Here is a 22,296-nt window from a genome sequence, read left to right on the forward strand (position 1 = left end):
TCAGAAAGCTCAGAAAAACACTGGAGATGGAGGGGGAGAAAGTGAGGGCTTCTCCTGCTTCCACCTGAGTAGAAAGTCAAGTAGGAGTCTGAGAAGCTGTTGCTAATCCCCAAAGACATGGGGAGAGCTTTGGGCTCTTCTCTCACATCCTCCCCACCAACTCTTCCATCAGGCTCGGTGAGGTAGTTAAGTAGCATTTCTGTTCCCCCATTTGGCAGAGGGCTATGTTGGCTGGGAAGGAGTGGGGATGAGGAGAAAGAAGTTGATGGGAGAGTAGGAAATGATGCTCAAGCTTTCCCCCCCCTACAAACCTCAGCTTCTTCCCTTAACCAACACTGCCTCCACTTTGCTTTTCAGTGAAGCAAGAAGCAAAGTGGTTGGGCAGGAATGCTCAGATCTTCAGAGCCCTCAACTCCCTGTCATTCCCAAAAGTGCAACCAGGAGCCAAATGACCATAAGGAGGGGGGCAGCCATTAAGGCAGGCCCCCTTTTGAACTCTCTATCCATGGCAAAAGCTCCTCCAGCATGTCCCCCACAGAACTTTTGCCTCATCTTTCAGCAATCCACAATCCCAGACCCGCCTTCTTCCAGAGCCCTTCTCCAACAGGCCTGCCAAGGGATCTGAGAATCGGTCTGGAGAATAGTTAATGCCTTCTTCCAGAAATGGTCACTCTCTCTGTCAGTCTTTGGCACAGAGGAAAATGGCCACACAGAACCAGTTCTGCTTGGTAGTGGAGCAAAGGAAAAGCTCCTGTTTCCCTGATATGTGGAGAGTTCAGGGAAGGGGAAGTAATAAGATTAATTTTTCTTTTTTTTTTTTTTTTGATGGGGTAAGGAAGCTGTGAGGTGGTAGGATGATCATCTCACAGGGGTTGAATACACAAGCCAAAAAAGGACCCCGCCTTAGACCTTTGGGTTGAACCCTTGGAAATCGGTCTATGGGTGGGATTTGTGAGAGATGGGAAAGGATGGGATTGGCAGATGCAGCTTCAAAGTAAGTCAGTGGATCAAACCATTCTGTTTTTCAATGGGATTCAAAGAATTAAAAACAATATCCTAAGAGAAGAGATGGTCCTTTCTTAAAAATATATAGAATACATATGTATCTATCTCAGCACAGAAGTGGCTTTTTAAAAAGTCGCCTTTATCAAGTCATTTCATCCAAGTCTCCCAAGTGCTTTTAGCCAGTTTGTTTTCTCTTCTTCACCAACAGGGAAGTGAAGGCACCATGGGGAACGGGCGAAAGAACAGCCCTAATTACAATTAGCCAATGGGAATGAGAAGACCCCATCAAAGCAGAGCCTCTGATCCCTTTGCAAACCTTCTGCTATAACCAAAAGTCCATATTCCCCAGGAGTCTCACCCGCCCCCCATTTCCCTGCTAGGCAAACTAAGGCTACCTATGAATGTATGTCTCACTCAGTTCAAGTGAGTAGTGTATTACAGTCAAAGTCCCCACTCTGCTCTCCCCAAGTCACCGAGATTGGCAAAAAGGGGAGACGGAGGTGAGGAGGTGAGGGGAATAGGATCCCAAGGAAAATGAACGCTGCAACAATAAGATGTCAGATATACTGTGGGGTATTTTTTTCTCTGATAAAACAGTCTGAACCAGGTATCAAAACATGCTTGCTGCTGGAAATTGGCTTTAAATTATCAACTGCCGATGTCTGAATAAACTGTTTTCTGCTTCAATTAGGAGGAAGTATGTAGAGCCAGAGGTTGAAAGAAATTGGGAGACCCTTTTTTGCTATTGGGATAGGCAGGGAGCTAAATTACACTGGCCTTATCTGTCTCAAAATGCTGTTTGCATCATCTCTTAGGAAGAGATGGATGTGGAAGCTTGGAAAGAGGTTGGATAAGGTGGGGCAAATCTGTGACAGCCAATGGAAAAACCGTCCTGCAGTAATGGCTACGTCTCAAAAATTGCCACCTGAGCCCCACGATCACCAACCTAAAGACCAAAAACGCTCCAAGCCAGGTTCCATGTTTAAAATCTGACCATTCCAATGAAAAGGAGGCGAGGGACTCTGGGAACAGGCAATGGTTTCTGTTTGTCCCTACAGGTCGAAAGTGAGAGGAGCAGCAAAGATGGAATTGGGTCAAAAAGAATAAAGACAATGCAACTATAGTGAAAAACCAGGTAGGCCTCTCTTTGGGGCAGATGGGTCAACCCTATGTTTTGTTTTTCTTCTGTGCATAAAGTCTTGGCTCCCAAATTTTAGACACAGATAGACTGGGGGAATTTTTAGAGGGTTGGTTTGTTCCGCTTTTGATTTTTTTTTCTCCTCGATAAAACAGAGGCAATATTTGCAAAATATTTCAACAGTGCCACAAGTGGGGGGAAAACCAGCTGGAAGGGTCTTTGACCAAGGAAAATGAAGAGTGGGGGGAGGGGGGCAAAAGTGGTGGGCTACTAGACGTGCTGATCTTGATGAGGGTCACTGTGAGACCTTCCATAGCACATTGCATTTTATTTCCCAGAATTTGGGCAAAGAGCCAGATACGCAAAGTTTCTCCAGCTGGGGCAAACAGTTTTTGGACTCTGAAAGTCAAAATAGAGGTGGAGCAGTTTAATTCCACACCACTTTCAATATTTTCCCTAGCTCTGCCCCAGGAAAATTCCAGCAGTCTTTCTCCCACTAGGCCTGTTCTCCATACAGAGTTCCTATCTGGTGACTGGCTCATGTATAAGAAATTTATGAAACGTAACTTTCTTCTTTTTTTTTTCATTAAAAAAATAAAATATTCAAGACTATCAGCTTCTTTTGCTTTTTTGTTTTTCTCTCTTATATAAAATATCAGCAAGCCAAAATAAGAAAAAAAAAAAGGGAAAAAGGGAACAAAAAGAAAAAAAGAAAAAAAAGGGGGGGGGGGGTTGGGGACAATTGCTGAGGTAACTTCATACCTTGAGGTAGTTTTACTATCACACACAGCATCACCTGACTCCACCCACATCTTGGGTTTTGTTGCAAGGTGGGAAGGAAGGTAACTTCATGCATGTGGCTTTCCCACAGGTGCACAGACCTTCCTCTCTTCCCAACACACGCGACAGCATTTTCCAGGGTGTCATAAAGTTCATCACCCAGCTTGGTGTCCAGCAACAATCAGCTAATTAGATGGTTCCCAAGTTGGTCATTTCCTCCACCACATAATGATGGGTTTAAATTAAACTGACAGCTGCTACCTTCCTTTGGCCTTGTCAGTGTTTCCAAACCCATGTCTGTTAAACCTGGGAAAGTGAATTTATCTCTGATTCACCCTTTGGTTCCCAAGGTATTAGACTATTATTAATTTTTTTTTAGCACCTTTTCTTTGGGCCAACAGCAGCCAGGGAGGGCATACACTTACAGTCACACAAATAATCCATCAGGAGAAAATAGGAACAGCAGCTTCCCTTTCTGATGGGCTGATTGTTGAGGAACACTTGCTAGTTAATGGACTTAACATTTCTATGGAGCTCAGGGTAAATAGAAGTCAAAGTCCCATCCTCAGAGAGGGAAGAAGAGGGACTATTCATCTCCTCATTTTCCATGAGCTTTCCCAAGACCAGTCAGTGCTCCCCAAAGCTTTGTCTGCTCCCCTGATACCAGAGGAGAGACTCGATATCATCTCATCCCAACCACAAGGGCTAGGAGTGGGAAGCACCACAGGATTACCCAGGTCCTCAATGGAGCTGAGGCTTTGCCAAGGGGAACTATCATTTCCCCTTCTTGATTCTCACATCCAATTATTAAAACAGACTTTTAAAAATATAAAATCAGCCTAAGAGTGATGGGAATCAGGGATGGCAGCTTGACCCCTATCATGGACCCAGCACCACATACGTGGATCCATATAATAGATAGGGACTTTCATGAGGGAAACCCTAATAAGGGTTGGAAAAATTTTCTCCCCAGAATTACCTGCTTCAGATCAAGCCCAAATGACTCTCTTAAATGTGGATCATTGTAATTCAAAGTGTTTTTTTTTTTCCCATTCTATTGAGTTTAAAGGGTAAGAATGATTATATCCTATTCCCTGGGATAATGGACTCTCCCTTTAGAGCAATATTGAGATACCTAGGGCTCAACATATATCAATAGTTCCCTTTTTTCCATTACAAGGAAGATGGAACCAACATGACTAAATATAGTCCACTGAGAAATGAGGGTCAGAATACTTTTATCAAATGAGAGGTAAGGTTTGGGGGTGTTGTTTTCAAAAGCAAATGACCTTTCCAAGAGGTTCCCCCTCCTCAATATGGGGCATTCATATTTGGGATGCTCACACGGGATATTCAATAAGGGATATTTATATTTCTTTTATGATGTAGGACAACAAGAGCTTGAATATAATCCACATTTAAAAGCAATTGTCATTGAACTATAAATTTGGAAGAGGAATGCCCAGGGGAAGGGCAAACAATAGGTTTGAGCCAATTGGTTTGATCTTTTAGAATAATCAGCCTTCCTTATTGAAATATGTTTTAAAGGGTGGAAAATTCTGATTCAGTCCTTGATGGCACCTCCCTGATTCCCACTCATTCTTAAGCTTGCTGCTCTCTTTTGATTCTACTTTTTCTGTCCTGGGCCAATAGGGTAGGAGGCAGATCATTTCCTCCTTGGCTGGGTCTGGTTATTCTGTCCCTTCTGGTGCTGTTGCTTCACCTGAGCAAGGATGTCTCGGATCTTGCGCTGGGCCATCTGTCCAGAGGAGAAAATGAATAAAAATGAGACAGTGTTCGAGGGGTGTTGGGAGCTCAGACTCAGACACACAGGGTTCTGAAGACAACCACAGCTGATGGGGCAGTGGATCGAGCACCATTCTTAGAGTCAGGAGGACTTGAATTCGAATCTGGCCTCATACACTCAATACTTACTAGCTGTGGGACCCTCAGTAAGTCATTTAACCCTAATTGCCTGGGGTGTGGAGAAGGGGGAAACAAAGAAAATCGCAGCTGGAAGAAGGCAATAGACACTGGGTACCATCCCCAGTCTCCAAGTCTGTCAGCTCACTCACTAGCATTTCAAGCCTCTTGAATTCAAGAGGAGGTACAAACTCATCTTATAGAACCAAATACTTAAGGAACTTATAGGCAGAGATGACATTATATATTGTTAGATGATGCCATCAGTTTATTTACTGACACTCAAATCACTCTCTTCTCTCTAGGATCCATCAATACTACTCCCTCCTGGTTCTCCTCCTACGGTCCTACTTACCTTGTTCAGTCCTTTGCTGGATACCTTCCTCCCTGTCAGGCCCTAAAAGCAGATGATTCCAAGGGCTCTGACCTGGGCCCTCTTCTCCTACTACTTAGCACCCATGGATTCAGTCAATTATTTCTATGATGATTATTCTCAAATCAGTTTATCTCACACCTATCTCCTACCCTCTAGATTTTCATCTCCAATTTCACAATAGACACTTCAAACTGGATGTCTCATAGACATTTTAAACTCGACAAATCCCAAAATGAACTATCTTTCCATACCCACCTCTCTCCTTTCTCATTTCTGAATTTCTCCATTATTGTCATTTCACCACCAGCCTCCACATCATCCAGAATTACAAGCAAGGTGTCTCCTTCACACATATCTCCCCTCCCATCCATACAATGTCACCAAGGTATTTTAACTTTCTCACCATATCTCATATATGCCAGAGCCCCTTCTCTCCTGAAGCTGCTACCACATTTGTGTCAGCCCTCCCCTCTCCACACTTAGATTATTTCTTTTTTGGAGGTGTTGAGGGAGGTAATTAGGGTTAAGTGACTTGTCCAAGGTCATGCAGCTAGCTCATACAACTAGTAAAAGTCTGAACTAGTAAATAACACGTGTACATTTTCCTCAAAAACTATTTTTCAGAGAACTCATGCAGAGGGCAGAAAAAGCAATACAAGGACACTCTCAAGAATTCTGGAATTGAATGGGAGACATGGGAGATACTGGCACAGAACTACCCAGCATGGCGTGCCCACATCAAAGGCGGCACCGTGATTTAAGAGCAAAGCAGAATTCAAGCAGCTCAAAAGCATCTGAGGCCAGATTTGAAAGTGGGTTCTCCTGGCTCAAAAACCAATAGGCGTCTCCTGTGCTGCCCACTAAACTGCCCCCACACCCAGACTACTCAGTAGGTATTTGGCTTAAATTTCCCCCATTTCACTGTCAAATTAACCCGATATCTTAATTGACATATTTTAACCTGATCAAAACTCTCCATCTCCAAAGCCCACTGTTTTCCTCTACTTCCCCATGCCTAGAATATATCACCTCTACTTCCTGCCTTCCTTCAAGTACTAGCTAAACTCTCATCCTCTACGACAAGTCTTTCCAATCCTCCTAAATGCTAGTGGTGGGCAGGTAGGTAGCCCAGTGGATAGAACATTGAATGTCCTTTGAATTTGAACTCATCTTCCTGATTCCATCTCAGACTTTTTTCTGTTTTTTAACCAATAACACTCAGGGTCACTATGGGATTTAAATGAACAAACACATGAAACACTTTTCAAACTTGAAAGGGTTATTAAATCCAAGGCATGCCAATAAACTTTGGATACAAAATGCCATCTGTATCCAGAAAAAGAACTATGGAGATTGAATGTAAATCAACACATGCTATGTTCATTTTTCTGTTTTTTAATTTTTCTTCCATGGTTTTTCCCTTTTTTTCTGATTTTTCTTTCCCAACATGATTTAAAAAGAAATGTGTAATTAAAAAGTTAATATACATGTATAACCAGAAAAAAAAAAACAATAAAGGGGAAAAAAAGAAAATAAAAAAGAAAGGGTTATTAAAATTAATTTTGTTGTTTCTGTTGAGTCATTTCAATTGTGCTCAACTCTACACAACCCCCTTTTGAGGATTTTCTTAGAAAAGATGCAAGAGGGATTTTCCATTTCCTTCTCCAACTCATTTTACAAATAAGGAAACTGAGGCAAACTGAGTAAAGTGACTTGCTCAGGGTCACACAGCTAGTAAGTGTCTGAGGCCATATTTGAACTCATATATTCCTGACTCCAGGCTTAGCATTCTATCCACTGTACTACCTATAGGACCTCAGACATTTACTAGTGGTCTTGGACAAGTTACTTGGACAACTGTTTGCCTCAGTTTCATCACCTGTAAAATGGGGATAATAACAGCAACAATTTCATAGGTTTATTGTCAAGATCAAAGCAATGAGTATGGATGAATGCATATGTGTGCTTGTAGTAAGGTGAGAAGATTTGGGTTCTTGCTTAGGACCTGAAAGGCTTTGGACAGATCATTATACCTGTCTCTAGACCTCATTTTTTCATTTGTTAAATGAAAATCAGATCTGAGGTTCCTTCCATTTTTACATCTATGATCTATTACTCTTAAAAAGACATGAATAGGAAATATTATTAGAAAATTATATCATCTTATAACCTGGTATTGACTCAGATTTTGATTGGTGAATTTTGGAAAAATCAGTACCACATTTGTGATGGAAAGAGTTCCCTATGATTCTATACAACTCCTAGAATGTTATGATTTAACAGGTGTTACTTGAGCACTGGTTGAGTTTCTCAGGAGGATTTGAACTTGTCTTCCCAATTACAACCAGGATTCTAGTCTATCCATTCCATCATCCTGACATCATAAAATTTTATTTAAGGGATTAAAGGGGAGGTGAAGAGATAATTTAGAACTGCAATAAGAGGCAGTAAGAATAGAATCCAAGAATTCCCAAACAGTATAGACACAATTGCTGAAAGGGGTTCAAGTTCTGTCTTTCCTCAAAAGTGTTCATTAATCAGCAGATACTTTCTTTGAGCCAAAAAAAAAAAAAAAAGATGCAATCCAACCAAGAGGCCCAGGAATGGACTTAAGCAGATTCCTGAAAGAGTCTTTGATGGTTCTTACGAACCAAGGGGAGCTTCTCTTCTTGGGAAATCCTAGGACTCCCTCCCAAACTTCTTACCTGGCTAGCATAGAAGTGTCCAATGATCTTGACAATGACTTGCTCATTTTCATCAGGAGTCTGATCTCTGGGCACCACAACTTCAGCTGCTGTCAAGTTCTGCAGCTCATTGACCTAGATTAAAAAAAAAGGGGGGGGATGGGGTGGGAGGCAAGGGCAGATTATTTAGTGGAATAAGAGGCTACAAGTTAGAGGCAAGGATGAAGCCCTATCAGGATTAAAGAATAAAGAGAGAGCAGAGTCAAAAGGCAAGAAGCAGAGGGAGAGGGGAGATCAAATGGGACCGAGACATATAATCATCAAAGAGTCAGATGGCTGAGCTATGAAGTCAAAATTGCGAAATAAGGGAGAACCATGATGTTTGTTCAGTGAAACTTAGCATCTGAATTGTGGAGTGTGACAAATAGAGATTAAGTCCATATAGTTATCACTTAGTTCTCTCCACTCCCCATTTTACAGGTAAAGAAACTGAGAGACAGTTAAGTGGTTCATAGTAATCTACATTTTAATTCAAGTACTCTGACTCCAAGTCCAGTTCCCTGTTCTTTCTGCAATTGGGTGGTGAGGTTAAAAACTCCCCATAACCCCTGACTCCTCCCCCTCCCACCTCCAGTTTCTATGACTCACAGTTTTGCCACCTTTGCCAATGACTCTGCCAGCTGCTGATGCAGGCACCCTGATGTGGGTTTCCAGTTTTACCTCTTCCTTAGGACCAAAAAAGTTCTCCTCCTTGAGCTTTCCATAGATTCTTCCTTGAGCCTAGGAAAACAAGAAAAGGTCAAGCTAAAGTCCTCTTTGGGCAAAAACGATGGCTCTATAAAGTGCTGAATTTCTTATCCCCAAGGAAAAAAGTGGGAGAGGGAACAACTAAATGGAAAGTTAGTTGTAGTTGTCTCTATACCTCTTCTAGCTTCTTCCTAGACCAAGGTAACCACCTACCCAATTATAATAGGTTTGGTAGAAATGATTTAGGTTGAGTGAGACAGAGTGAGGAAGGCAAGCTGGGAAATCTCACTCTGTTGGCCAGAGATTTTGGAAGGATGCCCTACAATTTTCCCATGACCTACACTACCACAGAAGAATAAGAAAGAAGATAGGATAATTGAAGAATGAGTTCTATTACTTTTGGGAATGAATCAAGTATATAAACAGTGACCCCTCAAACCAAATTACAAGCAATTTGATGAAGACTTGATTCAGGAGGACCTGGAAAATTGCTCAATTCTCAATTCAGCCTGTTCTGCTAATTCCTACTTTCCCTGGAAGCCAAAGAGAGAAGGGAGAGGTGGGGCTTTTCTCTGAGAACAAAACCCAATGATAAGGAGGAAGAGATTCCTATTTTGGCTGCAAGTGATTAGAGAAAGGGAGATTAGAATATAATGATTTTGAAGATGACAATAAAAAATAAAGCAGCAAACCCCGTTACCCTAGGTAATGGTAGATAAAGCTTAATAATTTGGCAAGTATTTGACAGATAAATTGAAAACTAAAAACAATACAAACTCCTTCCTAAACAACCCCAAACTCATTTCTACCTCAAAAACTGAAGTGAAAATACCTTAAATTGAGCCTCTGGGGGTCCAGTGATGATGACCATCCGAACTTTGGAATCCGGGGTTTCTGGGGGAGCAATCTGAAAACCCAAACAGGTAAGTCAAAGAAACAACTAAAAACACCCTTATCCTCCTTAAAGGGAAAGGGCAAACTTAGAAGACTAACTTTATCCATCGCCAAATTATTATTTCCATTGACAAATCTATAACAGAGAGAAACAAACTAGTCTTCCTGGCATAACTACTGAAAAGTTTGTATCAATCATATTGATACAAACCACCTGATAGAATCTTGATAGAAGGAGATTACTCCAATTGGGATGCTATCCATTCTCATCCTAAAGCTTCCAAGAGCTAGTCAGATAGAATTTTGCCTACAAGCAAAAGTATGAATGAGGTAAACACTGATTTCTCTTCCCCCATTAAGCAATGAGAGGTCTTCAACAGAGATGGGCTATATCATCGTGATTTCTATTAGGATACTAATTGGAACTTCATGACCCTGAGTCCTTTCAAACTACTTTGATTCTTCTATAACATATTAAATGTTTCTGACCATATTGTTGCTCCTTTTTTAAAGGAATCCATTTCTCCAATACACCTTCAAAACACAGATGAAAAATTTTTCAAGGCAGTTCTTTTGAGTACAAGCAAAAGGCACTATTTGCCTCAAGAAGGGACTGAATATAAATGAATAGAAATTCCCAAAATTGGAAGTACCTAAAGGAGGGTTAAAATGAAAAGGATAAACTTCTGCTCCCAAAATAGAAAAAAATGAGCAAATCACCTTGATGGAGGCGCTGGCAAACCTTGAGAGCTGTTTGATGTGCTGCCCCTTCTTGCCAATGATGGCACCCACTGCCTGGGCAGGGATGAATACCTGTACCATCTCCTGCTCTGGGGCCTGCTGTCAAGACAAGAAATATAACCCAGAGGACCTGCTAATGCTCTAAAGTTATTCCCTCACCAAACCAGGCTGGGAAAAGATATATATATATATATATATATATATTTTTTTTTTTTTTCTCCCCACACACAGATCCCAACTCCTCTTTTTCCTCCAGCATCCCCATTCCTAGTAACTAACTGGAATGGCCAGGAGGCAACAGTTTCTTTATGCCTTCAACATGCCCAGTGAAGATAGGCAATTCCAGACATTAGACTGACATTAGAAAGGTATAGATAAAGATTATGGAGAATGCTGCCATATAAAAGGGTTCCCACTACAGCAGGGTGCTGGCCCACTCCCCCCAAACACTACTTGGAAGAATTCCCAGATCCAGTATCCATAAGGAATGATTCAGGCCTTTAAAAGAAAGAAGCAAGAATGAACATCTCAGAGGGTCCCTTGAAAATAATTCTTCTACTTACCATGAAGGAGCTATAAGGGGCAGCCCCTGAGACACTGCTTGGAGGTGGAGGAACAGCACTGGATGAGGCTGGGAAGAGGCCTACAGCAGCCAAGTTGAGGCCAGGAATCAAATGAGATTGTAGCTGAAGAAGGAATGTTGAAAAACAAACAATTAACACAGTTCCTTTTGTATGTCAGATAGTAGTTTAGCTGGTCCTTCTCTCCCCCACACCCAAATAAGCCTGGCCATTTCCTGGAGGATTTCCAAAAGGGATCATATTATGATTACTAAAGTATGTCCACACTTTCATAAATTTGCCTAGATACTTTTTCTTACACATATGAAATTATAAAAACATTCATTCCTTTTATAAACACCCACAGTCTAACCAGACCACATAGACAAATATAAACACACAGCCACTGAGTCAGGAATGAATTTGAATCTCAGCTCTACTGCTTACATCTTTTGCAACTTCCCTAGGTTTCCATTTCCTCATCTGTAAAATGAGGTTCCTTTGACCTCCAGATCTATGCTCTACTCACTTATAATATTCTGTAAAATATTTAAAGACACTGAAAAAATTTTCTCCTAATAAAACATAAATGCAACACAATTCCAACAATAGCCATGGGCAATACAAGGCCAGGTACATCCACTTACTCCTTCGTCACTCCTTTGTAACTAACTGCTGCCTCTCTGGGAGATGGCTCTGACTAAGCAATAGAATTTTCTCATTTCTGAGACCAACTGACCCTTAGGGCAATTACCCTTGTTTTCATGGATGCTGCGCTTTGACCATAAGCAAACTCATCAGAAAGAACATAAATGAGAAAGGAAAAGTGGGGGCTGGGTTATTTCATCAACATCTAAAACTTTCAGCAGAGGAATGGATCAGGAGATTCTGCAACTCATAACTAGTCTATGCTAGAGGGTATTTTTTGCCCAAGTCTACTTGGTTTCAAGGTCAGTATTACCCTCTTTAAACCTCATATAATTAATTCTCCAAGCACTTCAAATTCAGAATCCAAGGTTCTAGGGAATATGTTGTGTACATGCATATATACATACATACACATATAACTATACACATATGTAGATTTGTGTCTGTGCATAGATACATGCTTTCACACATATGTATATGTATAGTGTCTGATTTTGTTTCCCTTTTTTTTCTTCTTTTTGTAGAAAGGTTTCTCTTTGAAGAGTTCTAAGGATTGCTCATGGAACATACCCTGGATTTCTGACTCTTAACTAACTCATTACCCACTATAGTATAGTGCCTTTCAAGGAGGTTCATTACCAGAATTTACAGGATACCTCTCTCCTAAGCTCCAAAACTTCATTTAACCCATCACATAACATGCAAGCTCATTCCCCAGCTCCCAATGACTTAAAAAGTTGGAAAAGATTTTTTTTTACCAGAGAACTGATTTCTCTCTATCCCTCACACAAGAGTTATAGATGGGCAGAAAACTGGAAGGGGAATAGGGAAGGGGTGGATTTACAACATATTCATTTTATTCCTCTAAATACTCACACTCATGGCTGCAACATCATTCTCATAGGCCTCCCGAACTTTCTTCATAATCTCCTGCTCAGCTTTACAGCAGTTCTCAATAGAGCCTTTAACTGTAATGGTCCTTTCAGGATTGTAAAGGGTCAAGTCCTGCAACCTGAGGAGAGAAGTCAAGAAAAGAAGACTTTAAAAACTATTTCTCACAGATAAACTCCAAAATTTAAAAAAAAAAATTGGTATTATACATTATAACTCCTAAGGCAAACAGCTTATCCTATTTCTCAGGATCAGCTTCCTTTAACTAAAATAATGGGAGAATAACCAATCCAGATTACCTGCAGCTCCAAACTGCAAAGTCAGGAGGACAAGAGGTTAACCAAAACCAAGTATTAAAATACTTGAGAGGGGTTTCTTGAAACCTAAGGGATTGACAAAGGTTATCAACCCCCCACCAAGATTAGGACTAATCCTAACTGAAGTTAGTTGCACGGGGATAGAAGTAAAAATAGATTATAACTGGATAGTTTCACCCAAATAATCTACTGAGCTCCATGCCTCTTTGGAAAAACAGAAAAGGCAGACTGCTTCATCTACAAGTAAGGGTCTAGTGGTAGAAGAGACTAAGGAGAAAAGAGCGCATGATACTTTCAGAGAGAAAAATTAAGGTCCAATGCTCTCCCCTGAATACCCCTCTCATCTTAGCAGAGTATATATTAGGAGAATTTATTATACATGCATGGTACTGGAATCCAGACAAGAATTCTTTATTCTTGAATCCTAAGTCTGGAGTTTTCTAAGTCAAATGGTAGGGAATACAAAGGCCAATGCTGTGAAAGACGACTCAATAAAGACAGAAGTTAGAGGGCATTAGAAAGATAGTTTACTCTCCTTTTATAAATGTTTTCCCTTGACAATAGAACATTCACAAATTTCAGCATTAGAAGGGGCCTCTGAGGCCTTCTGACTCAGCTAATATCAGAACAAAAATTCCCTCCTACAACATCCAAAAAAAAAAAAAAAAAAAAAGTCATTCAATCTCTATTTGAAAAAATCCATTGATGTGGTCTCCTTACTTACTACCTTCTGAAGCATTTCATTACAATTCTGGAAATCTCTATTAGGAACCTTTTTCTAAAATTAAACTTAAATCAAAATGTCTGACATTTCCACACATTGTCTTAATTTAACTTCCTGGGACCAAGGGGAACAAACAATCCTTCTTCCACATGAAACTTCACATGGAATTAGCCTGAAATGAGCCCCACAATCAAAGAAATGTATTGCATGGGGGGTGGGGAGGTGATGGAGCTCATTGGTCTGAATCCTAAGTCTACCACTATTAACATCATTTAATTCTAGAGTTTATTTCTCCATCTCTATAGACTGGTCTAGAAAATCATAATTTCCATTCAGGTTTCCCTTTCTGCTCTCTTAAAACATCTAAATATTCCTTGTTCTTTTGACTTTTTTTTTTAAATAAAAAAACCAGAATAAGTAAAAAAGCAAAACAGAAAAGAAATACAAAACAAAAATGAAACAAAAGAAAACATCATCATGTGCAGAACATCAGGGAAGATTTGAAATATATAATTATCAGATCAAGAAAGCATAATGTATTAAAAGAAATTATATTCATGAGCATTCATCTTTTCTTTACTTCCTTGCAAATTGTTCTTTTGTTTTCTGCTGCTCAACATTTTTACTTTATTCTTTTTTCTCCTCTTTCACCCCCCCCCCAAGCATGCTAGTTAAGAAAGAATATATATATATTCTGTAACAATTCTAATTGCAGCTTCAGCATTTTCAAATTGTTTTTTCTTGCTTCTTGCAAAATATTCTCTTTGATCTAAGGGTTTTGAAATTTGGCAATAATGTTCCTATGTGTTTTTCACAAAGGATCTCTTTGAGGTGATGATAGATGTATTTTTTCTATTTCTAGTTTTCCTATCTTATTCTATCACTTCAGGGCAATTTTCTTAGAGTACTTCTTGCATTATAGTGTCAGGGTGCTTTTTTTGCTCATGACTTTCAGATAGACCAATTATTTTTATATTTTCTTTTCTTGATCTGTTCTCCAGATCTGTCGTTCTTCTTATTCTCTTCACATTCTCTTCTATTTTTTCATTCTTTATAATCTGTTTTGTTATTTCTTAGTGTCTCATAGCTTCACTGGCTTCCCCTTGCCCAATTCTAATTTTGAAAGCATTATTTTCATCTTTAAGACTCTATCTTCTTTTCTAATTGGTTAACTTTTTTTTCATAATTTTGTTTTTCTTGAATTAAAAAAAAAAATTCCCTCAATGTCTCTCATTTGATTTTTATATTCTTTGAGTTCTTCTATAAATTCTCTCTGGACAGGGAGCTATTTCATATTATTCTTTCAGGTAGGAACTTTTTTTTACTTTAGTGTCTTTCTGCTGAAAATGAACCCCTGTCTTTCCTGTTCTTATAGTATATTTCTATGGAGGGGAGAGGAGGAGGTGTCTTTCTTCTTTGTCAGTTCATTTTTTAAATAAGAGTAAGCATCATTAATCCTAGGTTTTAGGGAGATGGTGCTTCTGGCTTCACACCTCAGCTCTCCCCTCTGACCAGAAACCCCAAACTAAGAGCTCCCTTTATCAAGTGCCCATAGCCAGTAGCATCCCTGCCACTTTACTTCTTTAATTCTGGGTTGTGATGGTTCCTTCTTCCCCAGGGCCATGTCCCTGCAGCACAGTTAGACCGGGAATTTCTAATTAGCTCAGGTTCAATTCAGTCTTCCTGGACTCAGACCCTGATTCCACAAACAATCCAGGAGGTGAAAGTTTCTGTGGATCTTTTAGAGGCTCTAGCTAGTTGTATCTGGAGGACCCCAGTTCTGCCCCAAGTATTCTTGATTTTTTACTAGTCTATGTTTTCCCTGAGGAGCAAATTTATTCTCTTTGTGGGGAAAATCTGTAGAGCTTGAAATTTACCAACCTATTTCCCCCCTTTTAATTAATACTGCTTAGTTTTTAATTTCTTCAACATCCTGATAGTCTTTTACATCCCAGGTTCTTAAATTGTAGTTCAAAACCTCACATGGGGTCTCCTAATTGAATACGGGGGTTGTAAAATTATGATTTATTATCAACAAATGTTTGATTTGAATACCTATTTTATACACCTTATATACATTTGGTCATATAAAAATTTCTCAGGGGAAAAGGAGTGGCAAATGGAAAAAGTTTAAGAAGCCCTGTTTTAGGTCTGCTGGACACATGACAATGTTCTGTTTTGTTTTGTTTGTTTTTTATTTTTCTTTTCTGTCTTTCTTTTTTTCTATTCTTTTTTTTTTCTTATTTCATATTTAGTACAATAAACTTTTTTTAAAAGAAGCTCTGCTTTAAAGAATATGTTCCTAAGTCCCACCACTAACCCTTAGCACAATAGTTACATTGGAAAAAACTTCAGCTATTTTGTACACAAATACAAGCTCTTCCCCTAAAATGAACAAATACTATCTATTAATCAGAAAATTGTGTACAAAGAATTGAGGGAGATACATTCTCAAGGATGATACAACTCTTTTACTTCTCTATTTATGTTAAGAGCAATGAAAAAGTCTTACGAAGAAATGGTGATTTTGGTCTCTGTATCCTGTTCCACTTTTTTCAGGTTTCGTCCTTCTTTGCCAATTAGACGTCCCACAAAATTATTGTGAGCCAGGATCTTCAGGGGAACCTCATCAGCTCTTGAAAGAAAAAAAGAATGAATAATAAATGAAAAGGCATTAACATTTACTATACGCTTTTAGATAGCATAGTAGATGGAGTGTCCATCTTGGAATAAATAAATACTTATATTCCTGAGTTCAAATTTGGCCTCAGACACTGATTGTGTGACCCCAAATGACCCAAGTCACTTAACCCCAATTTCCTTATCAATCTATATATGTACATATATATATATATAAATGATTAAAAGTTGGAGAAGGAAATGGCAAACCACTGTAGCATCTTTACCAAGAAAACCCCAAATATTTTTCCATTTACTTTATAATTTACTAAAATAGGGTCATGGAGAGTCAGACAAAATCAAAATGACTAAACAACAAAATGTGCAAAATGCTGGAGATACAAATTGAAAAATAAATACTTGCTCATGTCCTAATGGGGGATAAAGGAACAGCACATAGGTGATTTCAACTACTATTTCAATGATAAAAGAGTCCCACATAACCCAACAGTGAGACTAAGTCATGATCTCCAAACTATTTATTTGCTCACATCTTCAAGGCTCAATTCACAAAACACCTTCCCCATAGACTCTCTCCTAATGATGAAGTTAGTAGCAGTCAGAGAGTTGTTAAAATAACATTATGGTCGGCGCAAATGTTCTTCATGAAAGAATTCATGAAACCCCCGGATTATTAATTGGCAAAAATGAAAGTTTATTGTTGGACAGGAAGCCAGTTTTGCTAAGAGCCTGACTTCTATAGATGCAAAGTTCTATTAGAGAAATGGAGTCTGGCACTGAGAAGAGAATGTCTTCTCAGCGGGCAGGGTCCTGGCAAGCTGCTTGGGCATTCTGCAAAGACTGAGTTTAAAAACTGTGTTTTAAAAGGAGTCTTGAGGCTTCAGAAAGCCAAGGTTCCAGGCCTAGATGCTCATCAGTATCCGGCCCAGATCTCCCATTGGAATTAACAACACTTCAAAGGGATGCTTTTTGACCAGGATTTCTAATTCAATCAAAGGGTTTGGCAACCCCAAAAGATAATTTATCGGGGCGGGGGGGGGAGACTCCAAAAGGGATCACAGATCAAAAGGGAACATAAAGGGAATAGTTTCCCTCCCCCTTCACTAATATCTTCCAAGTGAAAGTATTTTTTTCCTCCTCAAATGTTTCTAGAACTCTATGTTTCAATCTCCTTTTATCTTCAATTAGAACATTAACAACTCACATTTATATTATAATTGACTATTGGCAAAATGCTTTAATTATGTTACATCATTTGGTTCAGCAAACTTGTTATCTAGCTGCTTACAACTCTCATTTTATAAAAGAAGAAACTGAGGCTCAGAAAAGTTACATGACTTTTCCAGGGTCACACAATTAGCAAGAGTCAGAGAATATTATATTTCTTGAGTTCAGTACTGTTGCATTTATGACTTGGTATGCACAGCATTTTGCATAAAGAATACACTAAATGTCTATTTAATTGAATAACCTTGTATAAAAAAGCATTGGTAGAGAGAAAGAACTGAATTTAGGGCAGTTGAAAATAAAGGATAACAAAGGCGATAAGATAAAAGGCTATTCTGGCAATACAAAATTTAAAAGCCTTGCACAAATAAAAGCAATGATAGAATCAGAAAAGAAATGATAGAGAAAAAATAATGACATCATTGAGAAATAACTGTCAAATCTGTTATCCAAAGACTTGATACAAATATTTCATTCTCCAAAAGACAAGTCATCAAAAGAAATGAACAATCTTCAAGAGGAATTGCAAATTACAAATGACTCCATGAAAACATGGTGATTGGCAAACATGACTAATAATAATGATGTGGAACTAGATGCTTTCAATCTGACATTGAATTCAACCCTTGCATTTTACATAAGAAAGTTGAGACTGAGGAAGATGAAGTAATTTCATCAAACTCATACAACACAAGTACAATAAAGGTTGAGATAGAATCTGAACCCAGGTCCTTTGCCTCCCATCAGTGTTGTTTTACTTCTACTGGGAAAAACTATGTGGTGAATGGGTCCCTACATAACCTCAACAAGGCCTTCATTACAGAAAGGCAATCCTTTCAAACTTCCCTGTTTGATTCATTATTCCACTCACCACCGTGACTCTCTCAAAACTTTTCTATTCCTCTTCAAACCTCCCATACTTTCCCTTCTTACCATCCTCTCAGCTAAGAACTTTGCCTCTCATTTAATTGGGGAGGAAAAGAGATCTCTCTCTTCTCATATCTCATGTCCACCAAATGCTTTCCCCCACTATCTCTTCCTTCACCCCATCTCACTAGATGACCTTTCTCTTTGCCAAAAGAAACCATTCCAGCCTGTCTTCTCCAATAAATGCTTTTCTCATTCCTCATTTACTCACCATCTCACTTATTCCTACTGCCTAACAGCATGAAAAAAAAACCCATCCTCAAAAACCCATATCATCCCTACTAGCTATTTATCCCACATCTCTTCTCCCTTTTGTAATTAAACCCTTGAGAAGGTCATATACATTTACTACCTCCACTTCCTTTTTTCTCAGTTCTCAACTTTTTAAGTCTAACTTCAGACCTCCATCAATCAACTACGAACTATTTTCTCCGAAATTACCAGTGATCTCTTAATTGCAAAATACAGTGGCCTTTTTTTTTTTTTTAAACATATAATGGCCTTTTTTCAATCCTCATCCTCTTTGATTTCTCTGCAGACTTTGACACTGTGGATCACCTTTCTCTTTCTTGATACTCTCTTCTCAGTTTTGTGACATTATTTCTCTCATGATTCTCCTCTTCTTCTCGGTGTTCTTTGCTGAATCTTCATCAAGGAAAAGCTTGTAACTAGAGGAATCTTGGGCCCTGGGCCCTTCTTTTCTTCTCCCTTATTTGGTGATTTCATCAGTTCCCATGGCTTTAAATACTATTTCTATGCTCAACCTCTCTCCTAACCTCCAAACTACATAGTGGACACTTCAACATTTTAAACACAATTTCAAAGCTGAACTCATCCTTTCTCCCCCTCAAATTCTCTCCCTTTCCAAACTTCGTTATTAGCTCAAAAACAAATATAAAGTCTTGTTTGGCATGTTCAAAGTCCTTTATGACCTGGCCACTCCTACATTTCCAATCTTCTTACACTTTATTCCTTTACATATATTCTGTAATTATATTGGACTTATGTTCTTTGCAAAAGACTAAATCTCCTTGCTCCATACTTTTCCACTAACTGTCCACTATGCCTGACTTCCTCCTGGTCTCAACTAAAATCCTACTTTCCTCAAGAAGTCTTTAAAACTCCTTTTTAATGCTAATGTTTTTGTTCTCCTAATTACCTCCAATTTACCCTATATTTGTCTTTCTTTGTATAGAATTGCATTCATTCTGTTTGCACTATTAGATTGTATATTCCTTTTTCTTTGTATTTCCAGGGCTTAGAAAAGTGCCCAACACAGCTTCATAATATTTGCTGACCAACTGACTTGAGCTATGGAATTACCCATAGTGACTCAGTTGAACAACCCCTCAGACCCAGTGATTCAATTGGTCAACAACAGAAACAAAAGTCCAACATATACTAAAATAGTCATAGCATTTGCATTACTCTTCATAACATAGAAATAAGGGAGTATATTTCAATTAACTGCATGTTGATCATCGGGGGTGGGGGGTGGGGAAGAAAGCCTATGGTACCTGAATAAGAGAATATTAAACAGCTAGAAATGACACCCTAGAGGTGCACAGAGATGATCTGCATCATAGATCAGGGTTAATGGACACTGATTTGGGAAATGAAAAGCAAGAGGAAGACTTACGTCTTGGTATCTTTTGCTTCTTTCTGCATGATTTCCAAAATCATCTTGCAAGCAGAAGAGCACCCTTCTGGAGTAGAATGAACGCTGATGGCCTTCTCGGCTGCTCCAGCATTCTCCTTTCGGTGAACATCAATTCTGAGGTAAAGTAAGAAATTATTATATTCTCCCAGCTGAAAGCTAGTTCTCATGCTTGATCCAGAAAATGAAGTCCCTAAATGGGTACAAAGCCAAATTTAAAGCTGACCAGCACAGGGAGAAAGGCAAAGCACCAAGAACTTCATGATACCATGGAGACTCAAGTTAGAGTCATAGTATGCAAATTAAATTGGAAGATCCCTTATCAATAAAAATTTGATCCAGCCTCTCTCTTCCTGTGAAGGAATGCCCAACCACTCTTATGGAATGTGGGTCCTGATTAGTGATGTCTTAGGAGATGGTGCATACTTGATATCATTTACAATCAGATGACTGCACATCTTCACCCAGTCATTGCCTGTCACCAGCCCCAACCAATTCCTTCCTCCTCATCTGATATTTATATAATGAGAGGAATGGGATTGGAAAACCCTAGCCCTCCAAAGAGGAAGACACAACATATCAGTGTAACTGAACTCACTTCTTGGAAATGAGGAATCAGATCTGTAATACCCATCCCTTTTACTTTCTCTCCTAACCCCAATACTATGCAGGATTTTTAGTCATTACTCTTTCTATACCCATATCCAAATGCCCAATCATATGTATACTCACTTAGACTGGGTCTGTTTAGTAATGTTACGGATGGTGGCTCCTTCCTTGCCAATGATGGCACCCACATACTGAGTGGGTACCAGAAGCCTCAGGGGAATGTCAACCGGCTGTTGTTTGGAGGGAGCACCTGCCACCACAGGTGAGCCCTGGCGGGGCTGACCCCTGGAATTAAAGCCACCCCGGCGACCATTCTCAGGACCCTGAGCCATTTGCTCATCTGGGATGTAGGAGACCTTTAGTGAGTGGTTCTCTAGCTGGTGACCATTCAATTTCATGATGGCTCTGTGGGTATAGGAAAGAGACAATTACCCATGTACCCGTCTACCTCAAAATAAAATTGAGAGTGTGTGCTCAATCTGTTTACTGTACTTGGTACTAATGAAATGCCATAATTAGAGAGCTCCTAGTCCAAAATTAATAATAAAGAAATATGATTCAGAATCTTAGGAGTTACCTAGTCTAAGTAGAGACCTGAAGACAGTTCCAATTTCCCTTAAAGAAACAATTTTTATCTTGATGCAAGGGGAAACATGACAGACATGTTAGTAACAAGGAAGGCATATTTAATTTTGAGAATTATACATGTAATCTTATTATGATTTGGCAGGGGAAAGAAAATAAAGAGAATTAAATTTAAAAAAAAAACTTCTGTACTAATAGTAATCACTAATCTGACTAGAGTTCAGCTATGCTCAGAGAACACCAATAGAGAATTTTATACTTGGAGATCATCTCCAATCATTCACTCAAACAACAAAAATTTGTTAAATTATTACAATGTGCTCAGCAAAAGCTGAGATAATTAGGGCTCAGAGTTCTAATTAGTAGCATATTAATTACTGGAAAGTAAACACAAGCCACAAGTAAACACAGTTCCCCTTCCTAGAAAAGTCCAAAAAGAGAGAAGATACTAAAAATAGGGAATATAAAAGAGAAAGGCCATTTGGTAAACCTGAGATGGACCACTAATTAAGTAATCTAAACAATCAGTACAAACTAACAGTTTGGCATTAATTTGGACTAAGTATTACATATACTGAAGGGGAACAGGGAGCAAAGGGGCGATCAGTCAGATTTTTCCAATGAAGATTTCTTAGGGACCATGAGTTCTGAAGGGCAGAGTCAAGCAGAAGAAAGGACTCCCAAGACAAGTAGAATGAAAAATGTTTAAGAATAGCTTGTAACATTTGGTAGATCTGTAGGATATGGCAAAGATACTAGAGACTGGCTTAGCTATCTTAGTTACATGGTAGGGAGACTTTTGTACAATGTATTTCTTAGCAAGAGAGAGGGAAAAGAATATCTTTGTCTTGCTCTTGAGTGAGCAAGAAAGTCATAAAGACATAAAAAGGAAATGGTAAAGAGAGAGAAAAACTATTGAAGAAAGGACTTGAACTGAGCCACTGCTAGAGATTCTAAATTTCAGAGATTTAAAGATTTTAAAAAGACAAACCTCTCCCCCTCTCCATCCCCCCAAAGTTAAGAACTGGAAGAAATGCCTTTAGTGAGAGCAATGATTCTACTACAGAGATATGATAATGTTGTGCCTCCTAAAAGAAAAGATATTGTTTTATAAAAAAAAAAAAAAAAAAAAAAAGGTCAACCCTACTTATGTAAAATGTCTGTGACCTCTGGGAATGCCGGCTTTTCCCAAGGAGAAGAGGTAAGTCCTCCTTTCAACCAAC

At 39.0% G+C, this 22,296-nt stretch overlaps 1 protein-coding gene across 2 annotated transcripts in view; it reads right to left on the reverse strand.

Annotated features, from left to right (window-relative positions):
* Positions 1–2,834: 2,834 nt before the first annotated feature.
* The window catches only part of IGF2BP1 (insulin like growth factor 2 mRNA binding protein 1), a 67,370-nt gene continuing 47,908 nt past the window's right edge, over positions 2,835–22,296 (reverse strand). The window contains exons 6-15 of one of the 2 annotated variants that reach the window (XM_012548392.2): positions 20,612–20,893; positions 19,862–19,996; positions 15,941–16,063; positions 12,373–12,508; positions 10,852–10,974; positions 10,268–10,384; positions 9,486–9,560; positions 8,555–8,686; positions 7,928–8,041; positions 2,835–4,682 (exon numbers count right to left, since the gene is read on the reverse strand). In XM_012548392.2, the coding sequence (XP_012403846.1) occupies positions 4,590–4,682; positions 7,928–8,041; positions 8,555–8,686; positions 9,486–9,560; positions 10,268–10,384; positions 10,852–10,974; positions 12,373–12,508; positions 15,941–16,063; positions 19,862–19,996; positions 20,612–20,893 (1,330 nt within the window). In that variant the 3' untranslated portion in view covers positions 2,835–4,589. Of the gene's footprint in view, positions 4,683–7,927; positions 8,042–8,554; positions 8,687–9,485; positions 9,561–10,267; positions 10,388–10,851; positions 10,975–12,372; positions 12,509–15,940; positions 16,064–19,861; positions 19,997–20,611; positions 20,894–22,296 lie in introns of both variants that reach the window. The other variant, XM_003768343.2, reaches the window with a different exon arrangement.

The sequence above is a fragment of the Sarcophilus harrisii genome, chromosome 4 (genome assembly GCF_902635505.1).
Source record: "Sarcophilus harrisii chromosome 4, mSarHar1.11, whole genome shotgun sequence".
NCBI lineage: Eukaryota > Metazoa > Chordata > Mammalia > Dasyuromorphia > Dasyuridae > Sarcophilus > Sarcophilus harrisii.